The 19,826-nt window shown below is 32.4% G+C and overlaps 1 protein-coding gene and 1 long non-coding RNA gene across 2 annotated transcripts; one reads left to right on the forward strand and one right to left on the reverse strand.

Moving 5' to 3' along the window:
- The first annotated feature begins 8,642 nt into the window (after nucleotides 1-8,642).
- Nucleotides 8,643-9,529, forward strand: LOC111920209 (uncharacterized). Its single transcript, XM_052771869.1, has 4 exons — nucleotides 8,643-8,815; nucleotides 8,892-9,057; nucleotides 9,165-9,217; nucleotides 9,293-9,529. Exons 1-4 carry the CDS (start codon nucleotides 8,720-8,722, stop codon nucleotides 9,527-9,529), a joined length of 552 nt encoding a protein of 183 aa, XP_052627829.1. The 5' UTR covers nucleotides 8,643-8,719.
- A 6,598-nt stretch (nucleotides 9,530-16,127) lies between these two features.
- On the reverse strand, nucleotides 16,128-19,555 carry LOC111920212 (uncharacterized). The gene is made up of 2 exons (XR_002859775.2): nucleotides 19,126-19,555; nucleotides 16,128-16,395 (listed from the first exon to the last, which is right to left on the reverse strand). It is a non-coding gene; the product is annotated as an uncharacterized LOC111920212 (long non-coding RNA).
- Between the last annotated feature and the right edge of the window lie 271 nt (nucleotides 19,556-19,826).

The following is a 19,826-nucleotide window of genomic DNA, read 5'->3' on the forward strand; positions in this document are numbered from 1 at the left end:
TTTGTTGTTATTAAAGGTAATTCATCAACATTATTATTGAAATTGTCACCATGTTCACTACATTTTAATAGTGTGCTTATTATAGGGATTTCATTATTTCATTATATGGGGGGTTGTAATAAGTTGGCTTCTACATTGTGCTTTACTCTAAATGATTTAAAAGTGAGTATCCTTTATTTGTTAAATGAAAATATTGTTAACTTACTTTAGGTGGTTTGCTTATTATCATATTCTACTTTTATTTTCCATATTATGGCTTTAGTGTGTGGTCAAAGTGAAAATCTCTCTGTGTGTGTATTCAAAGACATTGGGAAGTCTACGCTTAATTCAAGTGCTTCAAACTTATTTTTCCTGTGTGTACAAAAATATCCTTTTTATATGTTTTATTTTTGTTTTAGTTTGACTCATATTATTACATAGTAATAATATGTTATTTGTTCTAGACTAAAAAATTGTGATTATAAAGACTCATGCAAAGAAAGGATTGGATAATAGTCCATGTGAGTAACGACATTTGTGAAAATCAAAAATTATTTTTTGTAACTTTATTGAGAATATCAGTTTATTTATATAAAAAATGGTTCGGGTTAATCAAAATATGGATCGAGTGTTTTTGGACTTAAAAAGGGCATTTTTGTCCAAGTAGTTGAATGTGGAGATAATACAGAAAAAAAATATTTAATATGCCTGATTGTTGACTCTAATCTTCTTGATTTTGGGTATTTTTATATTTTGATTTTTTTGATGTTATATTTGAAATTTAAGCTTTGTGAAAGTTGAAAAGAAGAAATACAGTTGAATCTTTTATTAATTTTTTCTAGGATTGCAAGGGTATTTAGTAGCCGGTAAGAGTGTAAAAGTTGGGGTGGAAAAAGTCTTCTTCCTTTAGTCTAATAGCCATAAAAACCAAAAGAAAGAGGGTAAATAATCTTCTTTTTTTTATGTAATCACTCGAATATATTTTCTCTAATATTTCCATTTGTAACCTTGCTTTTGTTTAATACATTTTATTCAATGCTTTTGTTTAATGCATGTTTTTCCTTTCGACACATGAGCTCCAGTAAATGTTTTTTTGTTAGATAAATAGCTAATGATAGTCCAATTTGCAAAGGTAATGGCTGATCAATTGTCTTGACTACCTTTCTTGGTAATTTGATGTTAACTGTCATTCATTCGACAAAACTAGGTCCTTTTAATGGATGATGACTATTCTTAAAAATTAATGGTATACTTTGTATAGTGAACATCCTTCTTTCATCTTTACGGATATGATTCTTGAGCATGGGAACAAAGATTACTTCTATGTAGTACATGAAGTATTAGATGAATATAAGTTCAAAGCAAATAATTAATATCACAACGAAGGTGCGTAAGTTCCTGTTTTCTCTTTTTCATATATGTTATATATGAGCGTTAAAATTTTACCATTTACCCTTTTGACCATACACGTTTCTAAATAAGTGAGTTTGTCATGTACGTCTATTGAATTGTTCATTGTGGTATCTTATATTCATTTTTTTCAATAATTATCTTTATTAGTATAGATTGAAGTACTTACGTATTCATCATTTCAGTTGTATTTAATTCGAAATTTTACTTTAAAAATGCTTAATGTTTAAACATTGATCAAAACCCGTGTATTACACGGGTCTTACACCTAGTTTTTATTATATAAACAAAAGAAACAAATGTTGGAAGCTAATTAAAATACAAATTTGACTTAATCACATCAATAAAATAGTTCCCAAGGAGGGATGGATTTTAAATCAATTTGGCATATCCCTATGGTCTCCCCTAAGATTCCTAAAGGAAAATGGATCAATGGGCTCCTCCTCCTTTTGGTATTTTGAAGTTGAACACAGATGGTTCTTCAAGGAATGGCATGGCAGCAAGTGGTGGCATTATTAGGGACTATAAGGGCTTCGCTTTGGTTGCCTTCACCACCCCCCCCCCCCCCAAAAAAAAAAAAATTATACGTGAGAGTTTCCCTTCATACGGCTCGAATCATTCTCGGATGCCCAGAAACGACTAGTCGCTTCCCGAATGCCCCTTTTCTTGTCGCCAAACCACTAGGAGAGTCAGCAAGCTAGCTTGCTCGCATTCTAGAAACGGTAGCTTCCATGCCCTTCCTGCGCCCTGCCACCTTAGAATTCTAAAGAAGCGTTTCTTAAAAAAAAGAAAAAAGAAAGAAGCCCGAATGCTCAAGCTCAATATCATATGGGTTGTGTTCTACCAACGAGCACCCAGCATTCATTTTCATTTAGAGACTCAATGGAAGCTGTTTATTGTTCTAAGGAATGGGAATGAATTCTCTTCCTTGAGGAATAGAGTAGGCAGTATAAGTGGTTTTCTCCTTCGGGGGATCAGTTAAAGGGACTGGAGTGCAAGGGCAATTAGTACGGGTTGCCATAGTAGTCTAGATGGATTGGAACGAAGGGATGAAGGAGGGCCGGCCTGCCCAACAAGTAGACCGGAATAACTAGCTTCTAGTCCAACTAGCTAGAGCTCCAGCCCAAGCCTCCAAATCGAAGTTTCGGAGAGCCTTCTCCGTCATCACCCGAAAATCACAAATCTTTACCAAGTGCCAGAGATTGGTTTGGAACTTTCTTGAAGCATCAAGCCTAGCATCTCTTTCCTATCTAGAATGGTGGGTACATAAATTCTTGTTGATCACATTCATGGGGGAGTAACACTAAAGGCTCTAGTCCAGGAATTTCTTTTTCTTCGATTCAAGCAAGTCGACCATAAGGTGAATCAATGACCTGACTGAAGCCATTCCTAGCCACCATTACTTTCGAAAGAGTTTGTCTTTACTTTACCAGCTTCAAGTCTGTTTGAGTGTTCTAAGCCTAATACATTCAAGGAATGAGTGTTAGGAAGTACCTGCTAGAGTCACTGTGCAACATTCAAGCCTTACACCACCAAAAGGAGTTCATAGCCACAACACAAGAGTTTACGACCGTAAAATCAAGGTTGGCCGTAAATTCCTCCCTTAAGTCTCATTTCCTTCACTTTTTTCATTCTTACACTTTCAACCCAAGAAACTGTCATTCTCTCTCAAGTATCATCAAGCCTTTCAATTTGATCTTCAAATAAGTAAGTTTTTTCAACCTTTGATTAGTTGATATCCTTCTTTATCTAGTATCATTCTATGATTTCATCCATGAAACCATTCCATTTTGGTTAGATCACCAAGAACACCAAGAACACACACTAGTTCTTTGGGCCATATTCACCTATTTTAGCTTCCAAATCATAAGTATCCTTTCCATATACTTGATCTCTATTAGAAGCCCTTGATTAACATCATTGAAACAACCACCTTATCATAAACATCAAGAGTTTACGGCCATGGAATCTCCCTTGGCCGTAAACCCATGTTTTGGTCACATGTTGGCCGCAAACCCTTCTCATGTCCAAGCATAAGACCTTGAACCCCTAATGGATGATAAATAGGACCTTAAAACACCCTCTTTTTTGCATAATGTTCATGAGTTTACGGCCGTAAACTCCTTGCTTGGCCGTAAACTCATGTATCCTGGTCGAAAACACACCCTTGTGTGGTCGTACACTCCGCTTTGATCAATCACATGTGATTCAACGCTTCATTTCAAGTGTTTCCTAGTCCCTTAGGTTGTTTCCATTCATGATTAGTTGTTAAAACACTAATTATATAAGAGTGTGTATCAATATATGTTATTTACGATTCGTTGTGTCTCGGGAATTCACTCGTGGAACTTCTCATCCTTACACGAATCTTCTTTAGAATCACAAACATAAGGTGAGTTCATACCCCTACATTTTATAACTTTTTACTGTTTTAAGGGGGGAATACAAGTCTAAACACAAAAAATTGTGTTTACTTTAAATTAAATTCTTTAAATATTTTTAATGAGACCAAGTCATCAAACTGCTTTTCAAATGTTACTAAACTCTTTTAATTATTGGAAAATGCTTTTAAATGTTTTATGATATCTTTTAACTTATATTGTGTATAAATGATGTTTATATGTATATACTTCTATAAATAAGATTTAAAGGGCTTAGGACCAATGATTTTGTCGTATTTCCTTTTCCTTGTCTGGATGTGGGCTTAGGGTGAACTTATTTGTCCGACTGTCGTTTCAATTTTGATTATATATCTTGTATATACTTATAAATATAAAAGTTAGCTCATTAGAATTTCACATTCCCTTTGTAGTATGTTGAGAAAAGGGGGTGCATTCATGAATATCACATGTTTAACAGAAGATACTAGTAAACTATAATAGGTATAGTTTAGAGAGTTAATACTTACTACTTGGTAGAACATCGAAGTCATAGTAATACATAGAGATCTAATACTTTATAGCGTTATCTATGTGAAAAGTATGAACAAGAAATACAAATGTATCAATATTATGAACTAAACTTAAATGAACATAACTAATTATTAAGTCTTAAGTGGTAGTTTCTGTGATTACTTAGCATATAAACCAAAGTTATATACAATGAGCAACTGATAGAAAGTTGAATGTGTGAACTCTGTTTTACTTTCCTTTTCCTTGTTTGGATGTCGGGGTACGACAGGATCGCACAATCAATTGTCCGTCCATTTCTCATTATATATAATATGTATGCACTAAGTGATGACAGGATAGTCTTAGCATAGGGTATCAGAGCACTAACGAAGTACTATTCAGAGCACTATCGGAGTACTATTCAGAGCACTATTCAGAGGAACATAACAAACGGGTTGCAGTATTTTAATAGTATATTATATTATAAACACCTAGACTAAGTATACTAATACATGGTATATTAACACGTATTCAAAACGGTTTTAGGAGATTAAAACTACTTGTCAATAACTTTAGAGAATATAGGATTCTCTGGGATCAATGGTAACACTTTCTAGGTAAACTACTACATTATAAAGGATTCTTAAAATGGTTAATGTTATGATCCCTTCGCTTATATATTCCAAAGTTATATATAACGAAGATCTGGTATAGAATAGGATGTGAGATTTCTAACTTAGTTTCTTTTCCTTGTTTGGATGTGAAACTAAGGTAGAACCCCACAATTTATTATCCACCAAACCTTGATTATATCATAACGTGTATAAGCTAAGTAATCACATATATTAACTCATCACTTAGTTATAATCGGTATAACTTGAATAATTTATTTGTTTAATCTATAATCCTTTAGTTTATACATAAGAGTTACATATAATGAAGACCTGATTGATTAGAGAATGTGTGAATTCTGTTATACTTCCTTTACCTTGTTTGGATGTGGTCTTACGGTGGAATCACAAAATTGACTGTCCGCCTCGTCTTGATTATATGTAACTAGTATAAACTAAGCGATTATAGAATGAGCTAGTTCAGTTACGCTTTACGTTAAGAAAATATAGGATTTTCTTGTAGATCATTCAAACTTATTCAATTCTCAAATAAGATATGTTCTTTAAACAAAATCTTATGCACTCACCAGCTTTATAGCTAATACTCGCTTTCAAAATACTTGTATTCTCATGGATCTAATAAGACAGGTATCCACACCAGAGTTCGTGAGGATGGAGCAGTAGTTTCTCAGTCTTATCTTTTGATACAATCATATTATTATAAACATGTGATGTTTTGAACTTGATGTAAACACTTGAACATCTATACAATGAATGTTGTTTCTTTGATTACTATTATACAATTGTTGTGATACTACATATCACGTCCTCCGCCCTCGAACGTTTCCGTCGTTCCGATTTTGGGGTGTGACATGTACCAAACCTTAGAGGAGACGAGTTAAAAACCTCCTGTAGTTCTCTTTATTGGGTAAGCCTATGACAGGTCACTTTCAAGGGGAAAGAACATTATGATTGCAGAGTGAACCATTGTTGTGCAAATGAAAATCGTCATGAACTTTGTTGCTAATTTAACACAAGTATTCCGAGTTTAATTTATAAAAGGAACCATTTTGACACCCAAATGTTAGTGTTATCCATCCATGAAGTTGGTCTATCAATCTTAAATACTAATTATACTCTCTAATACTAATTATGCAGTAAAAAATGAAGTATTCCCTGCATATATATTAAAATGACTAAAACCATAATATTAGTCTATATTTCTGACTTAAGTGTTGAATAAACTTGAAGCCAAACTATTGTAACAAAAGAGATTAGCACATTCCTTTTTATTTTTAAAATGTATTTTTTGTTAATGCTTTTAGTATTATGTAGAAAAAGGATGTACGTACAAGTTACCCCAACATTTATATTTCTTCTAGTGTTTGGTTATTTTTTTCAAATTTTTTTTAAAGATAATCTATCAAGACAACCATTAATAAAAAAAACATATGGGTGTTAATTAGTCATTTAAATGTTAATGAGCATGAAGCCAAAACACAAACAAAATGAGATCAGCACCTTCTAAAAAAGGTTCTAACTTCTAATTTCTAAAATTTACTTTTTCTGATCTCTCTTAACTATATATATGACCAACTTACCATCTTTGTACCATTTATTAACACATTCAAAAACCAAGGTTGTCAGGATCGGGATCCTACCTACGATCCCACAAAATAAAATATAATTTTAATTTATAATTTTTAATCGTGAAAAATATTTCAAACATTCAATTTTTCATTCAAAAGTTATAAAAACTTCAAAATATTAGTCATAAGCCACAATACAAAATGATAAATGGTAAATTGGTAAAGGGTAAAAGACATAAAGTGGTTAAAAAAATCCATTTGCAAAAAAAAAATCTAGGGATGGTAGGATCGGGTGAGATATCGATCCTACGATTCTACCTACCTGTGATCCTACCGCAAATACGATCCTTTTACGATTAGGATCGATTTTTATACCTAGAATTGTAGGATCGTACGATCCTTTGATCAGGATCGCGATTTTGACAACCATGTCACAGACAACACTATTCTAATATTCTCCAATCACAAATGCAGGATTTAAAGCTTCAATTTATTTTTTCACATATCCACATGACAAACCCATGTGGCAACATAAACATTAAACTTAGAGATATTAAAAGGGTGTTTGAGATTCTTTTTTAAGTGACTTTTTGACTTTTGATATTTACAAAAAGTCAAAGTTGTAAAAGATATTTGATATTTGCAAAAAAACTTTTTGAAATTAACTTTTTGGCAAGAAGGAATGAGTGGTTTTTCAAAAGACAAGAAATCTTTAATTTTTGTGATTTTACCTTCTTAAAAAAAGTAAATTATATTCAAAAGTCAAAAAATATTAGACAAATACTTTTTTAAAAGTGACTTTTGACTTTTGTTATCTCAAAATTAAAGTCAAAAAGTTTTTTTACAAAAAGAACTTTTTAACTTAAAAAACAATCTCAAACATCCCTTAATAATAGCTTCCATGGCTTGCATTGTTGTAAACTAGTTGTAAGAGCTATGTATTACATGAGTTTATTCAAAAATAAATAATTAAACAAACATGAAGATCTAACAATTTATAAAATTTAAATTTATAAGAGAAAAAATATCTCTAAATATTACTAAAACAAAACCTTAAATTCTTCAATGAAGAAACAACAACCCTTGATTGCATTTCCCTCCTTCAGTCTCCACCTTAGGATCATTTTGTTGACATCATCTTAACCCAAAAAAATACACGCGCCTCCCGAATAAAACTTCCTTCTTACGATTCATTCCTAATTTCATTCTTATGTTTTCTCTCTACACAATCAACACAATCAGCTCCCCATGAAACTCAATAGATATGAACCCTAACCCCTTCCTTCTGCGGATATGCGTAACCCCATTGATTTCATGTATACATGGAATCGATCCTATGCGTTCTACTTCTGCTAATATGGAATCGTTTCTATGCGTAACCCCAAGAATTCCTAAGGGGCACCGCGTCGACCATCAACGATTTTCGATCCTGTGTGTTCTACTTCAGATGCAGATGAAATATGTTGAAGCTCGATTAGGAGATCGAGTTCTTTATGCAGATAAGATTAGGAGATCACGCACTTCGTGGCGCCAGGAGAAAACCCGTTTCTACTTTTGTCACTACATGCCGGAAAAATTAGGATACGCTACCCTTTTCCCACCCTTCGTTCCGGATTCCCCATCAACTCTCCACCCAAATTCACCGAAAGTTTTGCCCTGTTAGCCTCCAATGCTCAGCGCCGCCGCCACCTCCGTCGCTGCATCGTCTATTCCGGCTTCCGTACTCTACTGTACAGCTCAATCCACCTCAACAAGAACGATTAAACGCCCCCACAACAATTGTCGTGTTGTTGCTGGAAACTTTGGGCATTTCGTACAAGTTGTAAAGAAAGATGTCGATTTTCTCAAGAAGAATATCGGTGCAGGCATCAAATGGACGAGCGAAGCTCTTGGTTTACCGGAGATTTCGAAAAAGGTAGATGAGTTTGTTTGGTTACGGAACATCAAAGATCCCCACTATTCTGGTGAATTTCAGTCTCCTTCTTGGCCTCAGCCTTATTATCCAGGTTTTGCTTTTTCTCACTTTCTCCCTAATCTCTATTTTTGGCATAATTTACTTGTAATTATAATTTGAAGAAATCCTGCAGCTATTTCTTCAAATTATTTCCATTTCCACCTTTTCTGCCACTTATGTTAACATCAATCCATCTGCTTTACAGAACTCTCTACCACAGATCTCATCATGGCTGACCTTAAATCCATGGAAAAATAAATAATCTATTATTACCATCTCTCTAAAATGTGGACAAAACCACTTCCAGAAGCTTACAATGCACAGGAAGCTGATGACTATTTCAAATGCAGACCTCATATAGTAGCCCTTCGACTCATTGAAGTAAATTCTTACCCTTATCACCTTATCTCACATGATTCTGACATATTCTCATAATTTGCTTATTCTATTTTGAAAGGTTTTTGGCTCCTTTGCTTCAGCTGCAATCAGAATCAGGATATCAGGAATTATAAAGTCAAAAACATCAAATGCAGACTCTGAAACCGAAGAATACAATTCACAACACAAATTTGGCATGGTGTTAAAAGAAACAATGTTAAACTTAGGTCCCACTTTTATCAAAGGTCTATAGATGAATTTAGTGACAAAATTAAATCTTTTTTTCTGATTTTTCTTAATCTTGTTTTGGTTAGACTCTTGGATTGTGACATGCTTTTTGTTGCTGATGCAGTTGGTCAATCCCTTTCCTCAAGGCCAGATATCATTGGCTTTCAAATAACAAAGGTTCAATTTTTTGAGTGTTTTAAGGTTTTTAGTGTTTAAATAATCTCAAATTTCACTTTAATTTGGTATTATCAGGCTTTAAGTGAGCTCCATGATCAAATCCCTCCATTTCCCCGAACTTTAGCCATGAAAATCATAGAGGAAGAGCTAGGATCCCCTGTGGACACCTTCTTCAGTTACATCTCTGAGGAAGCAATAGCTGCAACATCATTTCGTCAAGTATATGTTCTTTTCACTAATAACCAACATAAAACAAAAACATTAAATCTTTATTATTTATCTATTTATTTATATTCCTTCATATCTTTTTAAGGTCTGCAGAGCAACTACAGTAGATGGAGTTGATGTTGCTGTGAAAATACAACGCCCTAATTTGAAACACGTGTTTCGTGATGTTTATATTATGAGAGTTGGGGTTCGTTTTCTTATCATTTTTCACTTTTTCACTTTTTCACTTTACATTTATCAAAAAAATAAAAAATAACTTTTTTATTTTATATTTTTTGCGCTTGTACAGCTAGCTGGATATTTTGCAACAAGTGACTAAAAGAAAAAGTGATTTACACTTTAGAAGCTGCAAATGCTAAAGAATTCATGGTAATTTTTCTTTTTTTCTTTATAAATCTTTTTACCAATTTAAATAATTACTCTTTATATGCAGGAGGCTCATTCACCATTTTCGTATATTCGTGTTCCAAAAGTGTTTGACCATTTGACTAAAAAGAGGGTGTTGACTATGGAGTGGATGAGTGGTGAAAATAGAATTACTATCAATGTGTAACACCAATTTTGAACAAGAATTGTAATATTCAGAGAAACAGAGTATTGATGCTAAAAGACATTTTTTTGATTTGGTATGTAATTAATTAATTATGTATTAAAAATTCAAATTGGTTTCTTTTTTTTACCTTATAAAGATTATCTTTATCTTTTATTATAATTATAATCTTAGGTTAACAAAGGAGTTGAAGCATGTTTAGTTCAACTCCTTGAAACTGGATTATTACATGCAGATCCACACCTTGGAAATATGCTCTATTTACCATCTGGACAAATAGGGTAAATTTGTCATTTTGTTAAAAAATAGAAAAATTAATCTTTATAGTTTTATATATTTACTTTTTTATTGATGATTTCTTTTTAGGTTTCTTGATTTTGGATTAATCTGTCGAATGGAAAAGAAGCATAAGTTTGCAATGCTTGGAGCGATTATTCACATAGTAAATGCTGACTGGGCATCCCTTGTGGGGTCCCTTGCTGACATGGACATTGTAAGGCCAGGAACCAATGTTTCACCAATTACCATGGTAATCTCTAAATATTACTAAAACAAAACCTTAAATTCTTCAATGAAGAAACAACAACCCTTGATTGCATTTCCCTCCTTTAGTCTCCACCTTAGGATCATTTTGATGGAGATGAAATGAATGTTCATTTACCACAAGATGAGGGTCATGACTATGCAATGGTAATTAAGTATATTGTTTTCATTTTATATCTATTTTTTATTACAACTTTCAGGAATAATATTTTGTTTCTATATGTTGTCAATGAGTAGGTATTGGTGTTTCAAGGTGGAGCAGGTTGGAATCTTTAACCACAAAAAGGAGATGAACTTTGTAATTGGTGTTTCAAAAATAGGTTAGTCAACTTTTTTCCTTCTTATATCGAGCTGACATTTTATTAAATTTTCAATTCAAATATGTATTGATAGATATGTCAATTGATCAAAGATAGATTTTGTCACATTTTTTATTAAAATTTATATGTGGGTACATATGTACGATCTATAATCTTGTGGATATCAATCGATATCTGATAGATTTTGTTCTATGCATCAGGGAATACTTTTTCTTTATCTTTTATGCAATGGGAACCATGTCATGCAGTTGTTGCCACACCTTTGCTTATTGCATTTGAACTGCTTCTTTGCATCTATCTTGAAAATAGCCATGGTATGACAACATATGATATTATTATATTAACTGTTTATAAAATAATACCATGTATATCGGTTCTGATTCCATACTAATTTTGTTTTATGCAGTTACTAAGCCTCCACCTTTAAGCCTGCAAATTGTCTTCCTTCCTCTGTTGGCATTTGAAGTAACCATTATGACAGATTTTTTCCATCTTTCCTTCACTACAGGTGTACCATGAGTCAAACAAGAGGAGAACCAATCAATAGTAGTCCTGCATTTGAGAATATAAGTGCAGGTATTTCAAGGAGCTGATCAATGATATTCCTGCATTTAATTTCTAAATTGTCTCATGTACTAATGATTATATGCTTCAATCATTCGTCCTTTATTTTTCAGCTGTTGTGAATTTAAAGAATTTAAAGAAACATTTTCATGCTACTTGATAAATTAATTTAAAGAAACAAGAAAACCTTTTACTTTTATTATAGGTGCTTCACTTGTTGTTGTTGTGGATGTTGTCAGAAAAGGTGCAGCTGCATAAGGCATGACAATTACAGACTACGTTTGGCGTGGACATGATCCCACATCTTAGTAAGACTGGACCTGCACTTGACCTTTTTAAAGCTAAATTCGAGGTAATGCTATTAATTTGAATACCTTTTTAACTTCACACAAATCTTATTTCTTCCATTCTTTTCATTTTTTTTATAAATACAGGTTGTTATGGATGAAGCAAGATCTGAACAAGCTGCATCCATGACTGAATTTCATTGGCTAGGGCATAAATTTCCAATATCAAATGCCAAAACTCGCGTTTCCATTTTAAAAGGTTAGTTATCATTTATCAGTCTTTAGTGCTTCCGAGGGTATGTCTAATTCTTCGATTTCCCGATTTACCCTTTCAGCTATAGGTGCTGTATTAGGGCAACGTACCGTTGAACGCAACCAACTATTTGTTAGTATTGCAAAGAGTAAAAGATAAATTAGATTACACATGTCAAAGAGTCTCAATATTGATAACTGTTATGTATGGTCTATCAACACTTTACCACCCATTTTTTTAAATTTATAAATACGTAATGTATTAAATATGATTATAAAGCTATACTGTTATTGTTGCTATTACTTAATTTATTCTATTCAATAGGACAATTTAAGATGTTGTAAGCACTTAATTGACCTTAGGTGTAGTTGATTTATTTGATTCGGCCAACCTTTTCACATCATGCCTAATTGCCTATAGTTTTATTTAATTGGACCTTGATTACTTTAATCTTGAAACTTAAAAGAGGAAACATTAATAAGTTAAATAGTTTCTTATTATACAGTTACATATTTCATGACAAATAATAATAAGATAACGGAAATAAGAATTTCCTAATAAATAAATAAATAAACAATAGCATCACATTTATCTATTTATCTCAAATAATATTAAATTTGTCAATTGTTAACTGAAACAGGTAATCCTACTAAATATGGCAATTGAAAACTAAAATTTGCAATTGCTAAATCCTAATAAGTAATAATCTAATATCAACTCAAAATTCTAAAAATAAACATGCTCAATAAATAGAAAATAAAATTTTATTTTTTTTTGGTTAATAAACATCCTCCCTAAACATCTCACGATTTCAAAACTAATCAAGCCGCTCTAATCATCATAAACCAAGGTTATAAAAAATTTGTCATGGCGTGCCATGACTCTATAGTTTGTATTTTACAGTAAATTTTAATAAAATGTCATCTTAAGTATATACAAAATTGTTAGCTTAGGTCACCTCTTAATGATGACGTTTCTCACCACGAGGTCACCATTAAATGAATGACGTTTCTCACCACGTGATGAAAAAAATGAAAAAGTTGAAGCACATAAAGCGGACAAAGTTTCAGTCTGAAATCACCAAATACGATTAGGGGCGTTTTAGTAATCTTGGCAAAGTTTCGATCTGACATCACCAAAATCGATGAGGGGCATTTTAGTAATTTTGTCGAAGTTTCAGTTTAAAATTACAAACTATGAAAAGTGGCATTTTGTAAATATATTAGACATGGTATATTGATATTATTTTCGATATCATACCATATTTATGAAAATATTATATATTTATTATATAATTTTCTTATTCTACAAGCTTTTCAAATTTACAGTTTTTTATATGGTAATTATTATCTTAAATATGGTATGATTTTATCTATTTTTGTACTTATATTTGACATTGTATATTGATATTATTTCGGATATCATACCATATATAAAACATATCTTAAGTATGGAAATAATATTACATTCCAAAATCTTTATGTGATATCAGCATTAACCAAATTTATTTTTCCCTATAAATATATTGTCTACATTTTTTCATTACAAATCAAAATTCTCTCTAACTAATTATCCCCTTCCATTGCAGATAATAGTACTCCATGGAAGCTAACAATGCAGATCAGGTCGTCTTTGATGAGGTTGCTGAAATCAACGCATCCAAAGAGTCTTGGAACATACGTGTTAAAGTCGTCATGTTTTGGAAGCCGACCTATATAAACAATCCTAATATGGTCGCAAGCCTGGACATGATTTTAATTGACCAGGAGGTACTGTTTTTACACACTTTATTTTTTAGATTATCAAATTCTTATGTTATTTCTATTCAAAAAAATTTAAATTCGATTTTTGTTATGCTTTTTTACTTCTATTCATATAATTTTAATAATCAACTTTATTATTTTTAATAATAAACTTTAGTCTATGTAATGAAATCTCTTATTGTTCTTTTTTTTAATACTTTTTTTACACTTTTTTATCTTATTATCTAATGATACCATATTGCGATTTGATATTTATTCAGAAAAACATATACTCATATTTGCACCTTCTGCTATTAATGACTTCAAACCGTATGCATCGAGACTGATCAAGTTTCACGGAAAATTGTGATATTTCTCTGTAAGTGGAGATCGTTTGTGGGTCATTTGGGTTTTCATTCACAATCGGTGGGTTAAAGTAGATGTTACTACTTACAATGAAGGTGCACATGAATGGTGGGATTATAGAAACAATATCATATATTTCTTTAAAGGAAATACGATTCAGTATGTGGTTCCGGCACATCCTTGTCAACAAGTTTTTTGAATCTATTCTGATTTTCATACAGTGACTATGCCAAGTAGATATTAGTGATTATATATATTTTAATTTGGATTCGAACATAGTTGTTTTTTTGTAATGAACTATTTTAATATTTTATATTACTCTATGATTTATTAGTTTTTTTATTCTTTTAATTGTTAATAGCTATTATAATCTATGTTAATGAATTCAAAATATCTATGATAATGTACTTTTAATTGTCATGCTTCCTATGATGTCATATATGTTTACAATTCTATGTTTTCTTATAAGCTTCCCCGCGTTTAACGCGGGTTATAATCTAGTTTAATTATTAAAAGTGAAGTGTTTATTTATCTTTTAAATTTAAACTAATAATTTAAATAAATAAACAAGCAAAATAACTAGATTTAATTTAGAAATTTAGAAATTTTAAAGAAAGATGCATTAGTGAATTGGATATACATTTATTATTACCTTTAATAGATTTAAGTATTACACGAAATTTAAAAAAATGGAAAAAATCACAAAATGACACATAGATATAATTTAATCTAAATTTACCACGAAAAGACATGTGACATAATGCATAAAAAGATGATAAGTGCCAAAATTATTTTCATTTATTAGGGATGATTGTTAATGTTTTGGCTTCACTTAAAGGGACTATGAAGCTTTAATATTGTTCAGGGAGTTAAAGCGGATCACGGATACAAGGAGATGTTAACTTACATAGATCTAGAGTAAATCAAATTAACTTACATAGATCTGGAGTAACTCAAAAGTATCATGCAGACACAGCACTCGAAAGTATCACGCTGACACAGCGGGTTGCTCCTGCCATTGTTTATTTAAGTATTTTGATGTTGAGCAGACAAATTTCAAAACATATGGATCTCTTTTATCTCGCTCTCTTTGTTTTTTATTACGATTTTATACCAACAATCATGATTAGAGCTTTACAAATAATATCAATACCACTTACCATCTTTCTCATCAATACATAAAGGTGTATAAGTTGCTGACTAAATCAAAAGTATCATGCAGACACAGCACTCGAAAGTATCACGCAGACATAGCGGGTTGCTCCTGCCAGTGGCGGACGCAGAACATTCTCGTAGGGGTGGCACTAAAAAAAATTCCAAATAAATCTATATTAGCAGTGTCACTCATGTTTTAAGCCGGTGCACCCAATAGAAAAAACATTAAAAAAAAACTTTACACTATGTGCCGGCTTCGAAGCAGTGGCTCGGGACCCCTGGGGCACCACTAAGGTCCGCCACTGGCTCATGCCATTGTTTATTTAAGTATTTTTGATGTTGAGCAGACAAATTTCAAAACATATGGAATTCTTTTATCTCGCTCTCTTTGTTTTTTATTACGATTTTATACCAACAATCATGATCAGAGCTTTACAAATAATATCAATACCACTTACCATCTTTCTCATCAATACATAAAGGTGTATAAGTTGTTGAGATAAGATAACAATCTAATCAACAAACTAAAAGATCATGGTTAGACATTAATATCATATAAAACCAAAAATTAATAATTGTAAGCAAGCACGATTTAGGAAGCTTAATTCATAGCTAGATAGGTCATTCCTAAGACCATTAGTCCTTACTTCACTTGTATCTGCTTATCTTTCTCTTTTACCCTTGTTTTTGGATTCTACCCACAAGATTAGATAGATATTATACCTCATGGAAGCTAGTCATATAAACAATGTGTTTTCGAATTCTCATTAAGAAGTGAATTTGAAGATCATAATGTTTGTGTGATTTCTTCTCCGGATTTCATTCATTTAATATAGAGATTGCCTTGGCCATGAAGATTTTTATGAAACTTAATTATCCCCTGTGAATGTAGAGAAGAAAAATGACTACACCAAAATCTACAACCTAAATAAATAATTAAAATATACATTTTTGAATGAAAATGAAACTTAAGATCAATACCAAGATCAAGGTGAATATTGTAATCAAATTTTACATAAAAAATCGCACTATAGAGAATCATGGGTACTTCATTCTCTCTCCTCCCATGAATGGCCTACAGATTTATGAGAGTTGGTGAGAAGTTTTGCTCTCTGGCATCAAACCACGATCCATTCTTGTTAGTTATCAATCTGTTGGTACCTGCAACACCTACAAACTCACAAATATAAGCCCCGTTGACCCAAAACAAAAAAAAAAATCGAACAATAGAGAAATAATAAAGAAGAATAATGCAAAATTAAATGCAAAGATTGTCCGAAAGTATAGTTTGAAACACCATTTTAACTTTTAGTCTAGGAGCAGGAAATCAATAGCAGATATCTAAATATTGGATCAAAAGTTTCTTTATACCTCCATAAAAGATCCCCAACAATGAAATACATAATGTATCTAAATGTGATGGCTCGAACCACAACCGCCTCTCCTTTCCTAAGCTCCTATGTATCTTCTTTTTTGCGTTTTGGTTTCTAAACATGATGATTACTTTGGAATTGATACTTATGGAATACAATAGGTCTGAAAGGATATAGGGGCGGCTGCCAAAACCAAATCCTAAATCATAGTTGAGGAGGGAATATGTGACAACCCAAATTTTAGTGCTATTATTATAACCGCCAATCTATCCGTGAATTTCTTGTTTAGTGCATCTAAAGTAAAATAAATAATTTTATTTCAATTATGACATGATGTCAGATGATACCTTACTTCCAAATATGTAAACTGTCAACCGAATCAAACCGCTTAAACAACAACGCTAATTAATGCATTAGAAAAACTGAAAATTTACATTAAGCAGTTTTAAGCAATACAAACATTAAAATATTATAGTACATGTTTCCATGTTTCCGAAAATATAAAGAAGGTCCAAAACGGAGTTCGTATGCAAAAGATACGACAGTTTTAAGAAAACAGACAGTAAAACGCTGTTTTTCTTTAATCACGTAAAACTGAATCAATCCATTGAGGCACTTACGCTTTGCCGACGGGATTTCCGAGAGCGTTTTTGGACTCAGGTTATAATCTATTATTTAATTCCACACTCGAAATAATTTTTATGAAAATATTCACAAAAGTCGCAAAAACGGACACCGCGAGCCGTTTAAACGCAAAACTTTAAATGTGATTTTCCGGAGTTCCGTAACTCCAAAAATTAATCCGTTTAATGTTCTGGAATCCTTGAATTAAACTCTATCTAACGGTACATTCGGAAAATTTTCTCGATAGCCGAGTCCCGATAAACCAAAAGATAGTCAACTTTTGGACATTTAATAAATGGGAGACCATATGTGAGACCCACATGGCTTAGAAGCCAGCCAATACTCCTTTTAGCATCTGGACCGTCGCTTGCTGATCACGCCTCGCTTCGGATGGATGACACGTAGCCCTCGCATACGCCCCGCGTCCGAAGACATTACGCCCCACGTTCCGACCCTTATGCGGTTCCCAGAAGAGCCACGATGACCCAGCAGCGAAGCAACGCGTGTCAACCTTATCCGAACTTACGTCTAGCGTAAGACTTCGGTACGCCCAACGTAAGTCCAAAGCCTCGCCTATAAAAGGAGGTCGATGGCAGCCACTTCTCTCACACCAAATCCTTCTACTTTCTCTCACTACCCCCCTAACCCCCTCTTAAGCCTAAGTAAACCCCCTAGCACCCGAGGGAAGCCCCGAGGCTCCCGGAGTCCCGAGAAAAAAAGGGTCTTTCGGTTTCGGAAACGCTGCTCTGAGCAAAACCCGGTTTTCTTTAAAATCCGTTGTAAGTAAGTTATATTGAGTGTTATTTAACGCTTATATAATAATAATAATAATAATAATAATAATAATAATCATAATAATAGCTAGACTATTAATTTGTAGCGGTTATCATTAGACTAAACCCTAGTGGTATTGATACTAGGTTTTATCAAAGGAAAATTGTTTTGAGAGTATCGAAACGCTGTCTGAGTGCTGAGTCACCACCTTTCAAGTGAGTGCATGGTCCCTGTCATCTTACACATAGATATGAAGTATTTTACATAAATTACGTGTTATGTGTGCATATTAAAATGAATAAAAATACATTTCTTCAAAAATGTTTTGATAACGTATTTATCATGTTTTACTAGGAACAAATTCCGCAACATTTTTATTAAAAGAAGTACTTTGATTTTTATAAAGCATAAATAAAATCAATCTTTTCTGGCCGTGAAAAATAGGGATGTCACAAAACACTTTTTTCCTTTGAACAAAACCCATTCTATTTTCAACAAAGCAACTCGTGACTGAAGCTAAAAACAATACACCGTTTAGCTACCATTTTATAATGTAACACCCCAGAATAAAAAGTAAATCATTTTTATAACCATGAGGACTCCTTTTCTTTCAAACAAAACCAAACAAAGTTTCTTTTTTTTTAAAAAAATTGATGACCGAATAAGAGTATATGTATGATAAACAAAACACATAATACATATTTTGTAGGAAAAACAAAGAAACAACAAATATCTTTTCTAATGATACTACAGGCACGATACTTGCTTAAAAGAAATCTAAGTGAACCATTTATGGTGGTGCTCAAAGTTTCCTTGTGAGATCCTTCTCTTTTTTCTCCTCCAAAATTCAGAAAAACAAAATTTTACATACACCCAAAATGAGCCTTAAATCGAAGTAAAAAAAAAAAGCATATAAAACTCTAAACCAATGTACACACAAAAGTAGAGCATTTAAATTGTTTATATATTCAAAATTAAAAAATAACTTTTGTATGCTGAATTAAAGATGTCCAAATAAACACATACATATATAGTTTCATCTGTTTTCACAATCAAAACAACTCGAACAAAATTTAAAGTTTTAGAAACAGAAAAAAGGCAAATATTGATATAGATAAGAAGAAAGAACCTTGTATAGATGTCAGGTTTAAGTGCTTAACTCATGTGTATATTCTTGGTCACCATTCTCATTTGCAATATCCTACATCGCTGGGATCAATTGAAGGTAATTAAGAGAAATCGAGAGGAAAAACCTAAAGCCGATAGAGATTTCTGGCCCACCTACGGTTCCAGTGAACTTTGTCTTCGTCAATCATTGGTGGTGGCGTCGTGGAGAGATGGACTGATAAAGGGGTTTTTAGTGGAGCTTTACCGGAATGGTGGCAGTGAGGTGCACCAGTGGTGGATGATGAAGCTGGAAGGTGGAGGGGCGACGTCTACGATGGGGAAGAGAAGCTGGAAGGATGATGAGAAACCGATGGATAATGTTAAAGTGAATGGGACGAAACCCAAGCCAGATTTTGGGGGTGGAGGGATTAATCAAAAAAATCAAATTAGAGAAAGCGGGATCAAATTTTGGGGATGGCCCAATTAAATCAACATTTTAGAAATTTGCCGATTATTATTATAAATTTTCTAATTATTAATACTATTATAATATTATTAATAAAATTATAATTACAAATAATTTTATTATTAATTATAAAAATATTATTATTATTATCTTAATACAGTAATAATAACTATTATCAATAATATTATTATTATTACTATTATTATAACAATAATTATGGAAAATGACTTAAAATGACAACCAGTAACACAAAATTT

This window comes from Lactuca sativa, chromosome 5 (assembly GCF_002870075.4).
Source record: "Lactuca sativa cultivar Salinas chromosome 5, Lsat_Salinas_v11, whole genome shotgun sequence".
Lineage (NCBI taxonomy): Eukaryota > Viridiplantae > Streptophyta > Magnoliopsida > Asterales > Asteraceae > Lactuca > Lactuca sativa.

Excerpts from the sequence above, each read along its gene's own strand:
- LOC111920209 (XM_052771869.1), top strand. The coding sequence starts at position 8,720 with ATGTGGACAAAACCACTTCCAGAAGCTTACAATGCACAGGAAGCTGAT. Across the intron at positions 8,816-8,891 it reads TAGCCCTTCGACTCATTGAA|GTTTTTGGCTCCTTTGCTTC; the intron begins GTAAATTCTTAC and ends CTATTTTGAAAG. Across the intron at positions 9,058-9,164 it reads AGGTCCCACTTTTATCAAAG|TTGGTCAATCCCTTTCCTCA; the intron begins GTCTATAGATGA and ends TTGCTGATGCAG.